The sequence below is a fragment of the Triticum urartu genome, chromosome 3A, assembly GCF_056163025.1.
Source record: "Triticum urartu cultivar PI428250 chromosome 3A, HENAU_Tu73, whole genome shotgun sequence".
Classification (NCBI taxonomy): Eukaryota; Viridiplantae; Streptophyta; class Magnoliopsida; order Poales; family Poaceae; genus Triticum; species Triticum urartu.
Genome location: NC_141875.1, coordinates 744,725,607 through 744,743,729, shown reverse-complemented (window position 1 = coordinate 744,743,729; position 18,123 = coordinate 744,725,607). Strand labels below are relative to the sequence as shown.

Sequence of the window (18,123 nt, the reverse complement as noted above, 5' to 3'; positions counted from 1 at the left end):
CACCTATGTCGTCGACGCCGATTCCACCACCGTCTTCTGTACCGACCGACTCGCGTCGATCCCGTCAGACTACCTAGTCCGACCCAGGCTCCCAAATCATTCCATGAATTTCCATTCATCACACGATAGTTCTATCACTGCTGACATGACTTCCCGCAACGTGTTCAAGCATCCTTGTTGTGCCAACAAATCTTTCATCCTCGTCTGTCATAACCCAAGGTCTTCAGTTTCGTGAACTTCTCCACCTCAAACCTGGTACCCACTAATGCCATGGTTCTTTGTATAACTGACTTTGTGAAAAAATAATTTGAGCTTTCCATGTGATTCCTCAAGCATACGAACAGAACTCCGCATACTACATACGAAACAGAACTCCGCATACTACTTGCAAAACTAACCAAGAATTGGTCTTCACGTTTTGGCTCCTTGGCTTCAACTCCAATACTAGCAATTGACTTGTCAACACCTCCTGTTAATTCCGATGGATACATATCCCTTAGATGAATTTCTTTCGCCGATTGATTAAGCCTGCCTATCTCAGTGGAGACTCGGTCTCCCTTTTTTTCAAACAAATCTCCGGCCTGCAGCTCATCCAGACTCAGCCGACCATGTGCACGGGCCTCCGCTTTCCAGCTCCGCCAGCGCACCATGGGCCGCCAGGCGCCAGCAATACAAGCACGTACGCCTGCCGTCGGACGCTCGCCCGATCGATCTGATCGCCGCACGTCCAACCTGCCGCTGCCATGGGACACGCGCCTTGTGCTGATCGGACGCCTGCTGTAACTTCCGTTCTCGCCATCGATTGCATCTCCTTACAATAATTCCAATCGCATCAAGAGTTTCTTTGATTCGCTGCTAACACTACGACTGCCCTGATCGAAACACAGAAACACCGTGTGACAACCGATCCGCTCCATCGCTGCCGTCTTGCACCGCAATTTAACTCAACGATCTTTTCGCAAAGCACTTCCATTAGGTCAACAGATGCACTGCCTTATCAAACCTTGTTCATGATACCATTTGTTAGAATAAATCCGAGGCATACCGTTAATCATCCGAGGACCAAGCAATCACACGAGCACGATACCAAGATTTGTTAACGAGGTTCACCGATATGGCTACATCCCCGGAGCTTGACTACGGCCGCTCCTCCCCGTGACACCGTCACAATACCGCACACCGGCCATGTTAAACCATGCAATATTCAGGTCCAAGGGGCGCACCACGCACCGGTTTAGTTGAGATAGGCTTCGGTCTAGGTTGGTTAGAGTATATGGTTGTAATCTCCTCATGTATATCTTATCTCTACTTTCCTTGTACCTCAAGATGTAATCTCAACAACCTTGTATGCTTATCAGGGATATGCCCCTGCCTATATTAACACGAAACCGTCGCCTCGAGAGAGGTACGACGTTCTCCGCTGTTTTACATGGTATACAGAGCCACCTCTATCCATCGCATCTAGCAAAACCCATCCAGCGCCAGCCATGTCGTCCTCCTCCAGCACCGTCCAAGCTTCCCTTGGGCAGGTTGCAGAAAAGCTCACCCGCACCAACTACATTCTGTGGCGTGCGCAGGTGACACCGCAGCTGAGAGGGGCTGGCCTCTTCGGCTACGCCGACGGCTCCATGCCGGAACCTGTCAAGATCCTCGTCACGAAGGACAAAGACGGGAAAGAAGAGCAGACACCGAACCCTCTCCATCCGATCTGGTTCAAAGAAGGGCAGCAGGTACTTGGATACTTGCTCAATACTCTCACCAAAGAAGTCCTCGTGCAGGTTACCTCCATCGCCACGCCGCACGAGCTCTGGGCGGCTCTCGCCCACATGTTCTCATCACAGGCCCGAGCCCGCGTCAACAACATCCGGGTTGCTCTCTCCATGGCGCAGAAGGGGACGCAATCTGTTGCGGCCTACTTCGCCCAGATGAGAGCGCTTGCCGATGAGCTCGCAGCCGCCGGAAAGCCCATCGATGGCGATGAGCTTGTCTCCTACATCACCGCCGGCCTCGACATGGAGTACCAACCCCTCGTCTCCGCCAACGACGCGCGCACCGACACCATCAGCATCGACGACCTCTACGCTCAGATGAGCAACTTTGATCAGCGCCTCGCCCTCTACAACAACAACTCGGGCAGGGGCTTCAAGTCATCTGCTAACGTGGTCTCTCGCGGCGGCGGTCGCGGTGGTGGCGGTTCACGCTATCGTGGACCTCCGCGTGGCAAGGGCAAGCCGCAATCTGGCGGAAACAGTGGCGGCGGCGGGCGGGCGGCCCTCCAACAACAACAATAGGGGCCGCCGTGGTGCCAGGCCTCGCGCCAACCCTGATGCGCCGCGATGCCAAATCTGCGGCAAGCTAGGACACACCGCCCGCGACTGCTGGTATCGCTATGAAGATGATGGCGAATCCTCACAAGATGAGAAAGTTGCAGGTGCTGCTGATGGCTCCTACGGCATTGATACAAACTGGTATGTGGACAGTGGTGCAACTGACCACATCACGAGCGAGATGGAAAAGGTGACAGTTCGTGAAAAGTACCGTGGGCAAGACCAAGTTCATACTGCCAACGGAGAAGGTATGAGCATTAGCCACGTTGGTCATTCAGTGCTTAAAACCCCCCATAGAAATATTCGTCTAAGAAAAATCTTGCATGTCCCTAGTGCTTCGAAAAATCTCCTTTCAGTTCATCGCATTGCCATTGACAATCATGTATTCCTTGAGTTTCATCTGTCTTTCTTTTTGATCAAGGATCAGGTCACGAAGCAAATTCTGTATCGAGGTAGATGCGTTCGAGGGATGTACCCGTTGATTCCGGAGCTTAGGAGATTGAATAAACAAGCCTATGGTGTCACCAAAGTCTCTTCAACACGGTGGCATGATAGATTAGGGCATGCATCCTTTTCTTTAGTTGAACACTTGCTTAAAAAGAATAAGCTCCCGTTTGTTGGTGAGCGAGATCGTGAAACAATTTGTGATTCATGTCAGTGTGCTAAAAGTCATCAATTACCCTATCCTGTGTCTACAAGCATCTCCACCAAACCTCTTGAGCTCATTTTTTTCCGATGTTTGGGGTCCTGCCCCAAAATCAGTTGGCAGACACACTTATTACGTAAGTTTTATCGATGACTATACCAAGTACACATGGATCTATCTCATCAAAAAGAAATCTGATGTTTTTCAAGTTTTTCACAACTTTCAAGCACTAGTAGAAAGAAAGTTTGATTGCAAAATCCTAGCTCTCCAATCTGATTGGGGAGGGGAGTACCGCAACCTCAACTCCTTTTTTCAGCAAATTGGCATATCACACCACGTGTCATGCCCCCATGCTCACCAGCAAAACGGATCAGCTGAGCGCAAGCACAGGCATATAGTTGAAGTCGGCCTGGCCTTACTTGCTGCTGCCTCTATGCCTTTGAAATTCTGGGATGAGGCATTTCTCACCGCAGTCCACCTCATAAACATGTTGCCAAGTAGAGTCATCAACAATGAATCTCCAGTAGAACGTCTCCTTCATACAAAACCAGATTACACATCTCTACGAGTATTTGGGTGTGCGTGTTGGCCAAATCTTCGGCCATACAACAACCGCAAACTCATGTTCAGATCAAAACGGTGTGTTTTCTTGGGCTATAGCCCACAACATAAGGGTGTAAAGTGTCTTGATGTATCCACTGGACGTGTCTATATTTCCCGTGACGTTGTGTTTGATGAAACTGTTTTCCCTTTTGCATAACTTCATCCAAACGCCGGAGCCCTTCTTCAAAAGGAGATTCTTCTTCTACCTTCACATCTCACCGGGCATGACAATGGGGATGTTTTAGACACTGATGATCAATTGTTGACTAATGCTCTTACTAATGATGGTCTTGAGTCTTGTGATGCAACAGAAAAAAATTGTGCAGAAAATGGTGAAGAAATCAGCCCAAATTATCATTTTATGCTTCCTGGACAAAACAGCAGCAGCATCGAAGCAGATCTCCCTCGGGATCCAGGCGCATCAGCCTCGGGATCGCTCCTGCGCCAGTCTGCCGCCCTGGCCCCCGCGGGATCCGCGCCCTCCTCGCCAAGCCGATCCGCCTCGAGCCCCGCGTCGCCACAAGCCACCAGCGGCTCGGTGGACCGCCCGGTGGCCGCTCAGCGCCAACCCACCAGCGCCACGCGGCGCCAACTCCAGTCGCCCGCACCTGGTTCCGTGCCCGGCCCCGTGTCTGGCCCCGCACCTGGTCGGTTTGGTCCCGACACACGATGCTACGTGCGGCGCCCATCACGGCTGGATATGGGCGCTGACTCCGGTGTGGATCACGCTGCAGTCCCCGTCCCACCGGTGCAATCATTGCACCATCATGCGCCCCCAGCTGGACCGGGATCCTCTGCGGCGACTTCTTCTTCAGCTCCACGTGCGCCGGCCATACAAGATCCGGCATGCATGTCCTCGCCCAGCGAGCCTGCAGCCGCTCCTGGCGCTAGATCTTCTGCGGATCCTTCTTCACCACCTCGCACTAGGCTTCAGAGGGGAGTAACTCAACCCAAAAATTACAAGTCTTTAGCAAAGTTTGGACTTGCTTGTGTTTCACATGAACCAGATATCCCACACTGTTGCAGAAGCTCTAGGCGATCCAAAGTGGCAGAAGGCTATGGAGGATGAATACATGATGCTCCACAAAAACAAAACTTGGCACTTAGTTCCAGCACGTCAAGGCAAAGGTAAAAATGTTATAGATTGTAAATGGGTCTTCAGAATTAAAAAGAAGTCTGATGGCACCATAGGTCGTTATAAGGCTAGACTAGTTGCACAAGGTTTTAAACAAACATACGGTCTAGATTATGAGGATACTTTTAGTCCTGTAGTAAAGGCTGCTACTATTCGTCTCGTTTTGTCTATTGCCGTATCCAGAGGATGGAGTCTACGCCAGCTAGATGTTCAGAACGCGTTTCTTCATGGTGTTCTGGAAGAGGAAGTGTTCATGAAACAACCTCCTGGGTTTGAAAACAGACAAAAACCCCTCCACATATGCAAGCTTGACAAGGCTCTATATGGATTAAAACAAGCTCCTAGAGCATGGTATTCTCAGTTGAGTTCAAAGCTTCAAGGACTTGGGTTTGCTCCGTCCAAGTCTGACACCTCACTGCTTATTTTCAACAAGTCAAATACATCTATATTTGTACTCATATATGTTGATGACATTATTGTCACAAGCTCATCTGATGAAGCCATTTCAGCACTGCTCAAGGATTTGAACTCTGAGTTTGCTCTTAAGGATCTAGGAGGCTTGCACTACTTCCTTGGCATTGAAGTAAAAAGAAGTGGGGATGAGCTTCACTTGTCTCAAGAAAAATATGCCATTGATCTTGTAGCAAGAGCAGGGTTGCAAGGCTGCAAGGCAGCTCCAACACCTCTATCCAGCTCTGAGAAACTATCCTTAACAGAAGGGAAACTCTTGAATCAAGAGGACAGCACCAGGTACAGAAGTATGGTTGGTGCACTGCAATATTTAACTCTGACTAGGCCTGATATTTCCTTTGCTGTGAACAAAGTATGTTAGTTCCTTCATGCACCCACTACAGTACATCTGACAGCTGCAAAACGCATACTTAGATATGTCAAGAACACTTCCAGTGTTGGACTCACCTTCACCAAGTCACCATCAACACTTGTAAGTGCCTTTTCTGACTCTGATTGGGCAGGTTGCCTTGATGACAGACGCTCAACAGGTGGTTTTGCAGTGTTCTTTGGTCCAAATTTAATCTCATGGTGTGCTAAGAAACAAGCTATTGTGTCTAGATCCAGCACAGAAGCAGAATACAAAGCACTAGCAAATGCTACTGCAGAAATTATTTGGGTTCAGTCATTATTGAAGGAGCTTGGAATACATAGTAAACAGGCTCCATGCTTATGGTGTGACAATTTGGGTGCCACCTATCTTTCTGCTAACCCAATATTTCATGCAAGAACAAAACATATCGAAATAGATTTTCACTTTGTCAGAGAAAGAGTTGCAGAAAAAAAGCTGGATATTCGGTTCATTCGGTCTCAAGATCAAGTTGCAGATGGCTTCACTAAAGCTTTGCCCACCAGAGGTTTTGAAGAATTTAAGCGTAATCTCAACTTGTCCAAGTTGTGATTATGGGAGGGTGTTAAACCATGCAATATTCAGGTCCAAGGGGCGCACCACGCACCGGTTTAGTTGAGATAGGCTTCGGTCTAGGTTGGTTAGAGTATATGGTTGTAATCTCCTCATATATATCTTATCTCTACTTTCCTTGTACCTCAAGATGTAATCTCAACAACCTTGTATGCTTATCAGGGATATGCCCCTGCCTATATTAACACGAAACCGTCGCCTCTAGAGAGGTACGACGTTCTCCGCTGTTTTACAGGCCACCCGGGCGCCGGCACACGCCGCCGGCTCCCCCTTGCGCGCCTGTGCTATTATGTTGGCATAGGTTACATCGTGTGTCTAGCCCCGCTATATATGAGAGGCCTAGGATACAAGTGTCCTACTAGGACACGACTCCCTATCCTATCTAAACACAATACAACTACAAGTCCAACTGTAACCTACCTTGTACACAATATTCGACACAACTCTAACACGTCAGGTTATATATTCACACTCGCGGGAGGAGCTATATCGTGGAAAAGCTCCAAACAAACGTTAACTGCTGGATCTACGATGCAAGCATAATTTGTAGCATGTTATGAGGCCACCGGGCAGGCTGTATGGCTAAAGAATTTTATTTCAGGACTTAAAGTGGTTGACAGCATATCTAGACCAATTTTATTGTGATGTGATAATGAACCCGCAGTTTTCTATACGAGTAACAACAGGTCAAGTAGTGCTGTCAGACACATTGACATAAAGTATCATGTTGTGAAAGATAGAATCCAGGATCAAACAATTGATATTAAACATATAAGAACGAAGCATATGCTTGCGGATCCGCTAACAAAAGGCTTACCACCCAGTATTTTTCGTGAGCATGTTGCCGGCATGGGACTACTGGAAGCCTTATGATTCTGAAATAAGAGGACCATTAAAATAAACCACTCCCCAATTACCAAAAAAGTTTTCCATTTCGAAATAGGCGGGTGTGCTATAAGTGTTAAGGTTCTATGGCGTTTGGAGCTGTTGTAACACCTCACTTTGGTACATCATTCCTATGTAGAATGGACAAATGAAGTTAAGCCTAACGATCATGGGGGAGAATGTTGGTTGATCTGACGGCTTAAACAGGCCAGTTAGATCTATTATTCTATCAGAAAAAAGGGGAAAGATAACGATAATGAAAAGTCCCCACGCGCCAATGTACGTGGGCTTTTTATCCCAACTAAGGCGCCCTGATTGGGGGCACCCAAACTAACTAATGATTTAGGTCCCATGTCGCCAGCGCTAGATAAAAGGGGGTACGGGAGAGGGTTGGCAGCCTGCGCGATCATAATTCTCATATGGTTTCACTCCCCTCCCGATATTCTCTCACCCCATCCGATCAGGGGGAGCGCTGCAGCGACGGGAAGACCTACTCCAGCCGCCGCTGCCGTCCCCGGCCAGTCCCGGTGGCGTCCTGAAGGAATCAGGACGTCGAGGAGAACCTCTGCTTTGACTACATCACCCCTGCATCACGCCTGTACCGAGTAGGCGATCATGTTGACTCCCGTGATGTGTAAAGGATCTCTAAACCCTCTCTGTTCATGTTTATTAGGTGATCTAGATGAAATCTCTCTCTGCTAATGGCATCCCATAGATGCATTATTACTCCAACACTCAAGTCACACACGGTTGTGAAAAGATACGCAGTAATAAATGGATTTGAATGGGAAAATTCGCATCTGGTCCTGAGCACAGCTGATCCTGAAATCACGTTGGATGGCTCTTCTCGGGATGCATGTGTTTTCTGTATTCCGCACTGTATGCGACAAACATATTGCCAAAGTATTCCAGGGCAGGGCCCACGCATTAATTTGCTGCTCAGCCACTTCGTCAGACCGGTACAGGATACTCGTGGATGGATCAGGTTTCTTCCTGGGTCTCCCTGTTCCGGTGCGACACTGCGTGTTGACGGACGCAGCGAACGGCAACCTACCAGCCGGTGGGTGGATAAGTAATCGTAGGTCCCAGTCCCCACCCCTCCACGCTCGAGAAAAAACCATCCCCGCCGCCGCCACTACCTGCCGGTTGTTCTTCATCGTGCACGCAGGCCACATACACCCACATAGGCCAATTTGACAGGGAACAAGTGCAGCCAAATTAGTGCATCAACCAAACTAGTGCAGCTCGCATAACGCACACAACACTAGAATTAGTGCAGCCGATGATGCTTGTCTAACAGAAAGACACAAACTACAGCAGTGTGTATTAGCTGATGATTACGAGAAGTGTACAACAAGACACATGATTCAGTAAACTCAATGTTTTGCTTGGTTTCTTGCTCATTCAAAAAGACGCGAGATTCAAAAAGTGTACAGAAAGAAACAAGACATAAGATTCAATGTACAGCGAGAGAACCCTCAAAATTCTGAAACATGATGCCCATTCAGTAAACTCAACATTGTAAACATGATGCCCAATCAGTAAACTCAACAGGATTACAAACTACTGCTTAGTTTCTTGCTTCCTGTTGTTTTGCTTCGAAGACATGGCCTGGCACAAAATGGAAATAGGTTGATTGTCGGTGAGATGAACAAGAGAACTGATGCATTGGTAGATGGTCGTGCTCACATATTTGAATCCAGATGGTAGATAATTATTTGTGCAAACCAAATTTAATTCGAGCATGAGGTTTGGAGATAGTTTCTCTTCTAGGATGTGAATTCAGAGATAATTCTGTACTTGGAAATCACCATATGAATGCTCGACTATACTATGCCTTAACAAAAGGCAGTTTAATTAGCAGAAGAGTTTTGAATGAAGTGTACTAGGACCTTATATTTTTAACTCGTGTATATCTATTTTATAGATCGATTGCTATATAATTATTAATTTGAAAGGTTTGCACTCGTTCTTGAAGATAAAAGGATGTGTGGCTTAATATGGCTACTACCTGAAAAAGACTTCTACAAGTATGACTAAGATTGATATGGACAGTTAAAATTCTCACATATTTAGCTGTTAGGTGCGAAAAGCAATTAAGTACAGAACACTGGCCTCCCCCTCAATTGTTGGGCATTAGCAAGTACTGATTCCAATCTTACTATTTTCTAAGTCAGCTATCAATTTGACAATTTCCCAGCAGCTTGAAGAAGTCATAGAGAAAACTTGAGTAAGATACGAGATAGAAATCTAATGTATGTTGTGCAAGTTCCCGAGCAATTGCAATGCAATGATTAAGGAAAGAGCAAGTTGTCAAGCTGTCAAGTTCCCGAGCAATTAGCAAAGTTTACGGTCTGAACAGTTGTATAAATCTACAATTGTTTTTTTAATGGAGTGAGATGACAGGAACTTTATGAGAAGTGCCTTGTATGCTTTTAGCACTAACTAGACCCTATCAAAAGAATCTGAGCAGTGCCCTGAAAAAAGGATTCAAAGGTTCAGTTCTCACTGGACTCAAGATACCAGCATCCTGGTTCTCACTAGATTCAACGGTTCAGTTCCCACAAACCACCAATACTGCCTTGTTGATTTTTCTAGTACTTGTGACTGCAGCATCGGTTGTTTCTACAGAACAAATTAGCCAAGAATGACTACCACGGAACCATCACATAAACAAGGTTGTTTTCTGAAAACAGACACTACATACGCAATTCACACTACAGAAGTTCAGAGTAATTCTTAAGCATGTAATGGTACTTGAAAAAAGATGTGTATTTGCTAAAGCATGTACAGGTTACATTTTTGAGTGCCTTTTGAGCATGTGTAATTGAATTTTTTTTGAGGTCATTAGCATTTGAACACTTTCATAATTCTGATGGGAATACCTTGGTGAGGATCTTGATGAGGCTTTTCTCTTGGAGCCCTTCGTTCTTGGAGGATCTTGATGGGGGCCTTTCGGATGTGGACGGCGACCGAACAACAGCTCCAGTGTTCGAGGGAGGCAGGGGAGGAAGAACATCTTCAGCTCGTGAGGGATATGGTGGAGAAACGGCAAACCCAACGATGGAGCAGCTGCCGCCGGTGCGCATGAGGGAGTCGGTGGAGGAAGAACATCCAAGTTGTGCAGATAGCGCCACCGCCGCGGCCGACCGTACCATCATGGCCGCCGAGTAGGTGTGCACAGTCCCAGGTAACTCCGTCTTGATTGCAACTTCCATGGCTATCGCTTGATCTACAATTTGCACATAGAACAACATAGTTATCGCTTGATCCTGCTTTCCTCATCACCTTGTACTCGGTAGGTAAATTCTGGATGGTTCCATTGTATCTCTTTGAACACAGCTAGTGTCTTATTTTCATCATCGTCAACCTGGTGTTGACTTATCCGGCCACACAGATTGTGCAGCGTCCATTTTGTTGAAGGCGCATTCTGGGTTGAACAAAAGAAGCTGCCAACCATGTTGTGCCTTATTCAAGTTCACATTGTACACATTTATGTGCTTGTGCGATGGCCAATGAACTTTCTCACCGCAAGTAAGAGACAACGAATGGTTGTGGCTTGACCAGTGTTCAGCAATGAGCCATCATTGTCTGCAACTCTAAGTAATCTCATCATTGCAGGGCACTCGCACCGGCAAGATCGGTTATTTTGCTGCTCAGGCTTCCCCTGCAAAATAATTTTTTTCTCCGTGTCAAATTTAAAAAATGAATTCCCGTGCAAGCAATATGTTAAAAAACTACAAAATCTTGTTTTTGGGTCTTAACTCTTAATTGCTAGCCGAGCATCCACAAACAATCTCCTGCATACACTTTGTCCGCTCGATGTTCAGCTGGCCCTTGCCATATCGTATACCAAATCTAAACTCCCAAGAATACAGGTTATAGAAATCGTATGCTTCCCCGAGTGAGTCAAAACTCATCCCAATCTCTGGCTTCACTACATTGTCTGGGAGTTTATCAACGTACCTCCTGATTGTTTCTTCTAATGGAGTGACTCTACCTGGACAGGGTGCCCTATCCAGATGGGCACGTCCCACTCTTAACCTGAAATTGAATTCACGGTTTTGAGATGATGCAATCCTTTTACATATAACAGTGGGGCCGTGATTTTTGTGTATCGGCACATTTGGACGTAGTAATGTCCCCGGGCATCTATCAACATAGGCACTAAAAATAAAAAAACCATGGATCCAGAGAGAAAGAACACTGAATTTTATGTATACCTTCTGGTCCACCCAGGTGCCTCTGGGTTCACCTTCCCGGTGGACTCACGGACTGGGTTGGCTACTGCTTCCTCTTGTCAGCGGGATCGTTCTGCTCAGCAACGCCGCCGAGTTGTCCAACCACACCCGCGCACGACGAGTCAGCGTATGCCGGTGCCGACGGCTCGACGGACGTCAACACCAATGGATCTGGCTGCTCAACATCCGCAGTGACCTCTCTAAGCGAGAGCCTATGGCATGTTCATCAAACCGAAGACCAGTCATTGACTATTTCTGCTCGCGCGTCTTCGGATCGGATCGAATCGAACAGAATAATACAGCGGAGAAATTGGGTCTGTTTAAGACACATCTAGATGTGAGAAGTGCATCGCTGCACGCAGCGGCAGCTGCACGCACGACATCTACGGTCTGTGTCCCTTCATGATTTGCATCAGTAGTTAGAGTATAGCAGGACACTGGATTTCGGTTTGCATCGTAAATGCGTATTCAAAGGACTAATCTGACACGCTCTGACAAAAAGATGGTACGCACTCCTGACAAAAGGACGAAGACTCTGAATCGCGCTGCATGAGTCGATAGCCCCACCGACTGCCGGCGGCACACCACCGTCCCCAGAAATAGAAGTCGTGCAGGACGCGCCCGACAACTCCATCAGACGAGGCGCCGGACGGCTCCTGACTGCCGCTCGCCTCTCCGTCGTGTCCCCGCCTACGGTCGTATCAGGCAGGGCGGAGCCGCCGCCGACCACCGCGCAAGCAACCTCGCGCGCCATCAGAACGTCAGACCAGAGAAAGCGTGTGCTCTTGCGCTCGCGTAGGAGCTCTCGCGGCAACGCCCCCGCCAGGTAAACAAGAAGCCGCCGCCGGCCTGATCTCCCAGCCCCGGCCATCCCTGCGTCGTCCGAGGTCAGATCCGTCGTCCGAGTTGCACGCTCTCTTCGTCCCCCCCTGCTGTTGGCTGCCTTGATGTCGTTTGGGGGCGGATGAAGCCCGCGCACGGCCCCCTCTGACAGCGGCCATGCCAGCTCCGCCCCCCGCCACTGCCATGGCTGCGCCCGAGCGGCTGCCCCGCGACCAGCTCCCTTTGGTGACAGCCACCGCTGCTCCGCCACTCGCCATGGCGCCCTCAGAAGCAACGACGTCCATGGCGCCCCTGCCTCCACCGCACATGTTGCCGCCGACTCCGTCCTTCCACTGCCGCCCCGGCAGCATGCTAGTCCGAGACTCCCATGGCGCTCGCCGCCCCCACCTCCGTTCTTGGCAGTGGCCGCGCGGTCAAAAAGCACATTAATAGCGTTTCAGACAGCAGCTCCCACACGCAACCGGCGTAAAAAAGAGATAGCCATGCACGCCTGGTCCTTTGCGTCAATTCTGACATTGTATTACTAGCTTGTATCCAGCTATGTATTCCTGTTTTACTGACTTTGACGATTTCCTTTGCACAGATCACCTCGCGCAGCGCGGCCGTCGATGCGCTGCGTGCAGGACGGCCGCACTCATCTAGATGTGCTCTAATTATTGCACATCTAAGTGAATGAATCAAGCATAAAGAGAAAAAGAAAAAAAAGAGAAAGAAAATATTCACACGAATCTCAATATAAGATCAATGACATATGACTTGGATGTGCAATACTTATGGCACATCTAGATGTGCTTTAGCAAAACTGGGAGAAATTACCTGTCAATCGGATCCAGCAGAAATCCGAGCCCATTGTGGCATAGGTCTGCAAACTCCGCCATATTGCTCGCCGCCGCCATTGATTTGCCCTCAAGCTAGGGGGAAGGGCTCAACTGAGTAGATGGGAACCGAGGTGTTTTTTTTCCTTAAAGCTGACCGAGATATTTTTGTTGCCCCACGCAGCCACGCTCCATCCGCCGTCAGCATTTACTGAACCTTGACGGCGATGTTTTTGCAGCAGACGGCGCACATACGTTTCTGATCCCCGCAAAGCTTTTTGTTACAGAGGCGAGCCACGGCTCAGCTCGTCAACGTAACCTGAATTTCAATAAAGGAGCCCACGGGCTACCGTACATTACTGTTCCTTACAGTATAGCGTCAGATGACTGCATTTTCTTACACCTGTATATCCTGAAAACGGACCCACTAGTCCAGATCCCTAGAGATGGATCTAGGGTCAGGATAACATGTCCAGATGCCACCCCTACCAGTAACACCGCTCTCATTTGAATGTCAATATTTTTGTGAAGATATGCAGTAATAAATGGTTGTGACCTAACCACTTGAAAATATTTCATATCCTTCTTCCTTTCACGTGATCACAGGTCAATAGGACCGCCTCCGATAAACATCCGATTTCAATGAACCGTGTGTTAGAGTTAATCTTAACATGTGTGTACGCGCATGTGTGCATTGCATGTTAGTGGTCTAGATATGGCCGGGTCGTGGAGTCAGTTGTGTACTGGAGTGAGTCCAGCAGTTGGTTTTGGTCAGGTTGTGGTGGCTAGAGCCATTCAAGGAGAGAAGCAAGTCAAGTTGTTATTGAGAATAGGTTTACAAGTGATGGACATGGCATTGCGTATAGCTAGTGATTAGTTATTGCATGGTGGTTAGTTGAACTAGTGGGTTAGTGCATGGCTTAGAGGTGTTAGTGGCCGAGGGTGCCGGCTAGCCAGTGCGTGTGTTAGGATCAACATCTTGTATATATGTGCTACAATGAGCAATGAGAAAGAGGCCGTGAGGGCTGGAGAAAAAGATGTAGTGTATGTGTGTCTCACCGGGAGGAAGAGGCAAATCTAGTTTCTCTATGGTGAGGTATGCGTGCGTGTGTGTGTAGAGTTCCTCACCACGGTGAGTTCTTGTATTGTGATAAAACATGAGAGGGGGAGATTGTGAGGAAGAAGAAGAGGCGTTCCGAGGAGGCGGCACCAACAATTGGTACCTGAGCACTACCGATCCGAGGCGGCAGTGGTGGCGCGGCGGACTCCTTGCGAGATGGAGGCCTGCGGCGCAAGGAGGTGGCCGGTGGCGGTGCAAGGCCGTTGGCGGCTCTTACGGTGTGAGGCCGTTATGACGAGACGGCTTGGCAATCAGCGTCGCGAAGGCATCGTCCATGTCAAGAGGTGGATGCTGCGTGTGGCACGACGCTGTGGTGATCGGTGCTACGACGACATCGTCCATGACAAGGAGGTGTTTGGCGGTGTGATGTCGCACAAACATGTGGCTGTGGTGCGATGCCACAAGAGGAGGCAGCGGTGTGATGCTGCCACAACGATAGTGAGATGTTAGGAGAGGCGGTGAGATGACGCTAAGAAGAGATATGGTGGCGTGATGCTCTCACTTGGGTCGGTGCGATGCCCACGGCGGTGGTGCGATGCTAGCGTCATCATGGAGAGTTGGTGTGAAGCCAACAAATGTTGTAGTGCGATGCTGTGGAAAGGTGCCCGTGTTTGGCGCTGGGACGGCGTCGACGGCGAGATGGAGTGAGCTCCACACTATGAAGGCGTCATCCATGAAAAGTTTGGTGAGCCACCATGCCAAAATTAGGAGGAAAAATGTTAAGAGGTACTCTTGACATGTGCGTACGTGCATGTGTGCATTGCATGTTACTGGTCTAGAGATGGCGAGTAGTTGAGTCAGTTGTGTACTGGAGTGAGTCCAGCAGTTGATTTTGGTCCAGTCGTGGTGGCTAGAGCCATTCTAGCAGAGGATCAAGTCAAGTTGTTAGCTGTACACGGCTGGGTTGAGAATAGGCTATATAAGTGATGGACATGGCCGTGCATATAGCTAGTGATTAGTCAGTGCATGGTGGTTAGTTGAACTAGTGGATTGGTGCATGGCTTACTGGCCGGCAAGGCTGCAGAGTGCTAAGTACTTGCAATGTTTGCTAAAGCTGAACGTTGTCGGTACTACGATATCAACTACGTTCAACCTGGGCCTGAACGCAGTTGATAGTTAGGAAAAATAGTTGCCGCGTTCATTTTTTCCGAAACGCGGCCTGTAGAGAAATCCTATAGCATTGGCCACCAGATAATAGCAAGTTGCTATTCCTAACGGCTAACCTGATCCAAATATGCAAGAACAAAACAGAAATTATACGCTTTATATCTTTGTTTATCCGTTCTTGAGCAATATCAAATAAAGTGGGTCCGTGATCTAGACACATGTACTGTTTCCAGATGGACTAAAAATCTATGATATACTTAACAAACATGATTAGTCCCCTGTATGTATATTGTTATCAACATCAAAATATAAGCTGCCAGCAGATGTCGCACCGATCATCCATTTTCTTGTTCATTTGTTTCATGACGTTGTTCGCCCCCTGATTATAAAACGCCTTCTCGCAATTATCTGCGGCTAAGCTAGCCTCGCCGATCTTTCGTGCCGCTTCGTTGTAAGCGTGGTTGCCAAAGTCCGTGCGTGCCTTCTCGAGGGTGTGGCCGGCTTGGTTGTATTCGCTGCTGCACATGTCCAGTGCCAACCCCAGTTTCTCATCGCGCTCCTGCTCGTGCTTGGCCTTCTCTTCCTCGCTGGTCTTTGCGCCTTCCCTGGCGGCAGCAGTGCAGATGTCCAGGGAGATGCTTTGGAGCTCTACCCTGGTGGTCGCATTCACGCTCCGTGGGTCAGAGCTGAGCACCTCCACGCAGTCGGGATGGTCTCTCATGCCGTCGCATACTTCGGAGAGGAATTTGGCATCGATCGGCGAGAGAGGAGGGAACGACAATGAGGAGGGTAATGGCTATGAGGGTGGAACTAGCTAACAGGGCCATTTCTATTGATAGAGAGGTTTGCTCTTATTTTGTGCTTGATTGTGTTGTGTTCTACCATATGATTCAGAAGTTTTTATATACACAGTATGCCCCTACATAAAGGAGAATAATCTGAGATCACTGTCCTCAAGTCACACACGGTTGTGAAAAGATACGCAGTAATAAATGGATTTGAATGTCAATATTTTTGTGAAGATATGCAGTAATAAATGGTTGTGACCTAACCACTTGAAAATATTTCATATCCTTCACGAGGAGCGCAAATATTATTTCTGCACAAATAAAATAAAAGGATTTGTCAATCAAAATATATACGTATTATAATGAATAGATTTCTCCTACTGTATCTGCACTTTATCACTGCTCCATACGTTACTGTTGATTGTAACTTCTCTTCTCCCACGTATGCATGCACCTGCTCATGCACTAACCCCACGTTCTTCTCCACTCGCGCACGACGCGCCCTGTGTAAACTATGGCGCCTACGCGCTCTGTTGTAACACCGGCTATTTAGCCTCGATCAATAGAGACGGCGACACCCCAAGGTGCACTAACCCCAAGTTATCTTTTTATAAAAATGATATGCAGTAATAAATGGTTGTGACCTGACCATATGAAAATATTTCATATTCGCGATGAGGAGCGCAAATATTATTCACTCACCAAATTAAATAAAAGGATTTGGAAATCATTATCTATACCAATTAAAGTGAATCGATATCTCCTACTATATCTGCAGTCTATCGCTACTCCGTAATATGCACGATTCGAAGTCGTTAAATCTAGGTTACGTCAAAAACTCAAAATAGTACTACGTGTAGATACTATGATCTCTATAGATGTACTGAACTGGATCTGACATGTATGGTTTCCGTGTACGAGTTTACTAACCATTGTTGCCGTGTGTGTGTGCGTGTGTGCGTGTGTGTGTGTGTGTGTGTGTGTGTTTGAGAGGGTAAAGGGAGTTTTATTGCAAGTTCATAGAGTTACAGTCGAGAGGCCACAAGTCCTCAATACAAGGTGGTACTGAGCGAAGCCAGACTACATCGGTGGCTCGCTCCGATCGGCTAGAGTTCGCCAAACGATCGACAACTCTATTCTAAGAACGCCTAAGTTTCTGAGGTACAAACTCCCTACTACCAGCTAAGTGTTTAATCTCCAAGAATAACTGGCCATAAGCTGACCGTCGCAGAGCATCCGTGGACAAGCATGATAACGCTTCAGAGGAATTCGATTGTAACATCACCGGAGAGTTTGTGTGTTGAATGGCCAGGGCCATACCTTGCATCATCGCGTGTAGTTCCGCCTCTAGTGGATCATTGCAATGGAAAATGTATCGGTATGCCGCAAATAAGATCACACCCATTCGCTATTCCTTAGGATCATCCCGGCCGCCACGGTGCCATCCTCCGGTTGGTACGAACTGTCGACGAACAGGGCCACCGTACCCTGCGCCGGTGCCGGCCCAGGCAGAACAGGCGCGGCACCACAAGGGGCACCGAAGGCATTTTCCCTTTGACAATATCCTTAACTGGAAACTTGCCTGCTAGGTTGATTGATTGGTAGTAACTGTCCAAGAACTCAACCGAAGCAAACGGGTGGGGCTTCCTTGTCGTGGTAGATGTCATTACTTATCTGCCATATACGCCAGCATAATAACCATATCTCCGACCACCTCTAAACAGGAGCTTAGAAGGAGCATTAGCCATTCCTTCCCATTATCAATGAGAAGGTCGTCGGTGGAAAGCGCCCATCTCCTGCGCATGTTGATCCACAAGATCCTTGCCTAAGTGCAAGCAATCAAGGCATGAAAGGTACTCTCCTCTTCCACCCCACAGAGAGGACACAGCGAACATGTGGCCAAATGCCTATAGTTCTGCACTGTTGAGTAGCCAGTGTACCGGTGACCACTCTCCAAGTTGTAATCTTCATCTTCTGAGGCACGTTGGTCGACCAAACTCGGTTCCATAATGAACGATTCCCCTCCGGGTTTGAGCTGGAAGAGCCATTTGCAAAGGCCGCATTGTGATCACATGTGGCTAGCTTATAAGCACTCTTCCTCCGCATTTCTCCGAAAACCAGGACAAGAAATCACCGCGCTGATGGGGCGATGTTCTGATTTTTACTATGTATTAAAATTCA

The 18,123-nt window shown here is 48.0% G+C and overlaps 2 protein-coding genes and 1 pseudogene across 2 annotated transcripts; 2 read left to right on the top strand and 1 right to left on the bottom strand.

The window, feature by feature from the left end:
• The first annotated feature begins 1,487 nt into the window (after positions 1-1,487).
• On the top strand, positions 1,488-5,543 carry LOC147982606 (uncharacterized). Its single transcript, XM_087516363.1, has 4 exons — positions 1,488-2,193; positions 2,252-2,575; positions 3,888-4,227; positions 4,895-5,543. The coding sequence occupies exons 1-4, from the start codon at positions 1,488-1,490 to the stop codon at positions 5,541-5,543; spliced, it is 2,019 nt and encodes a 672-aa protein (XP_087372489.1).
• Positions 1,965-2,103, top strand: LOC147982607 (small nucleolar RNA Z247; annotated as a pseudogene).
• A 9,912-nt stretch (positions 5,544-15,455) lies between the features above and the next one.
• LOC147982605 (pectinesterase inhibitor-like) lies at positions 15,456-15,875 on the bottom strand. Its single transcript, XM_087516362.1, has one exon. It carries the CDS (start codon positions 15,873-15,875, stop codon positions 15,456-15,458), a length of 420 nt encoding a protein of 139 aa, XP_087372488.1.
• Between the last annotated feature and the right edge of the window lie 2,248 nt (positions 15,876-18,123).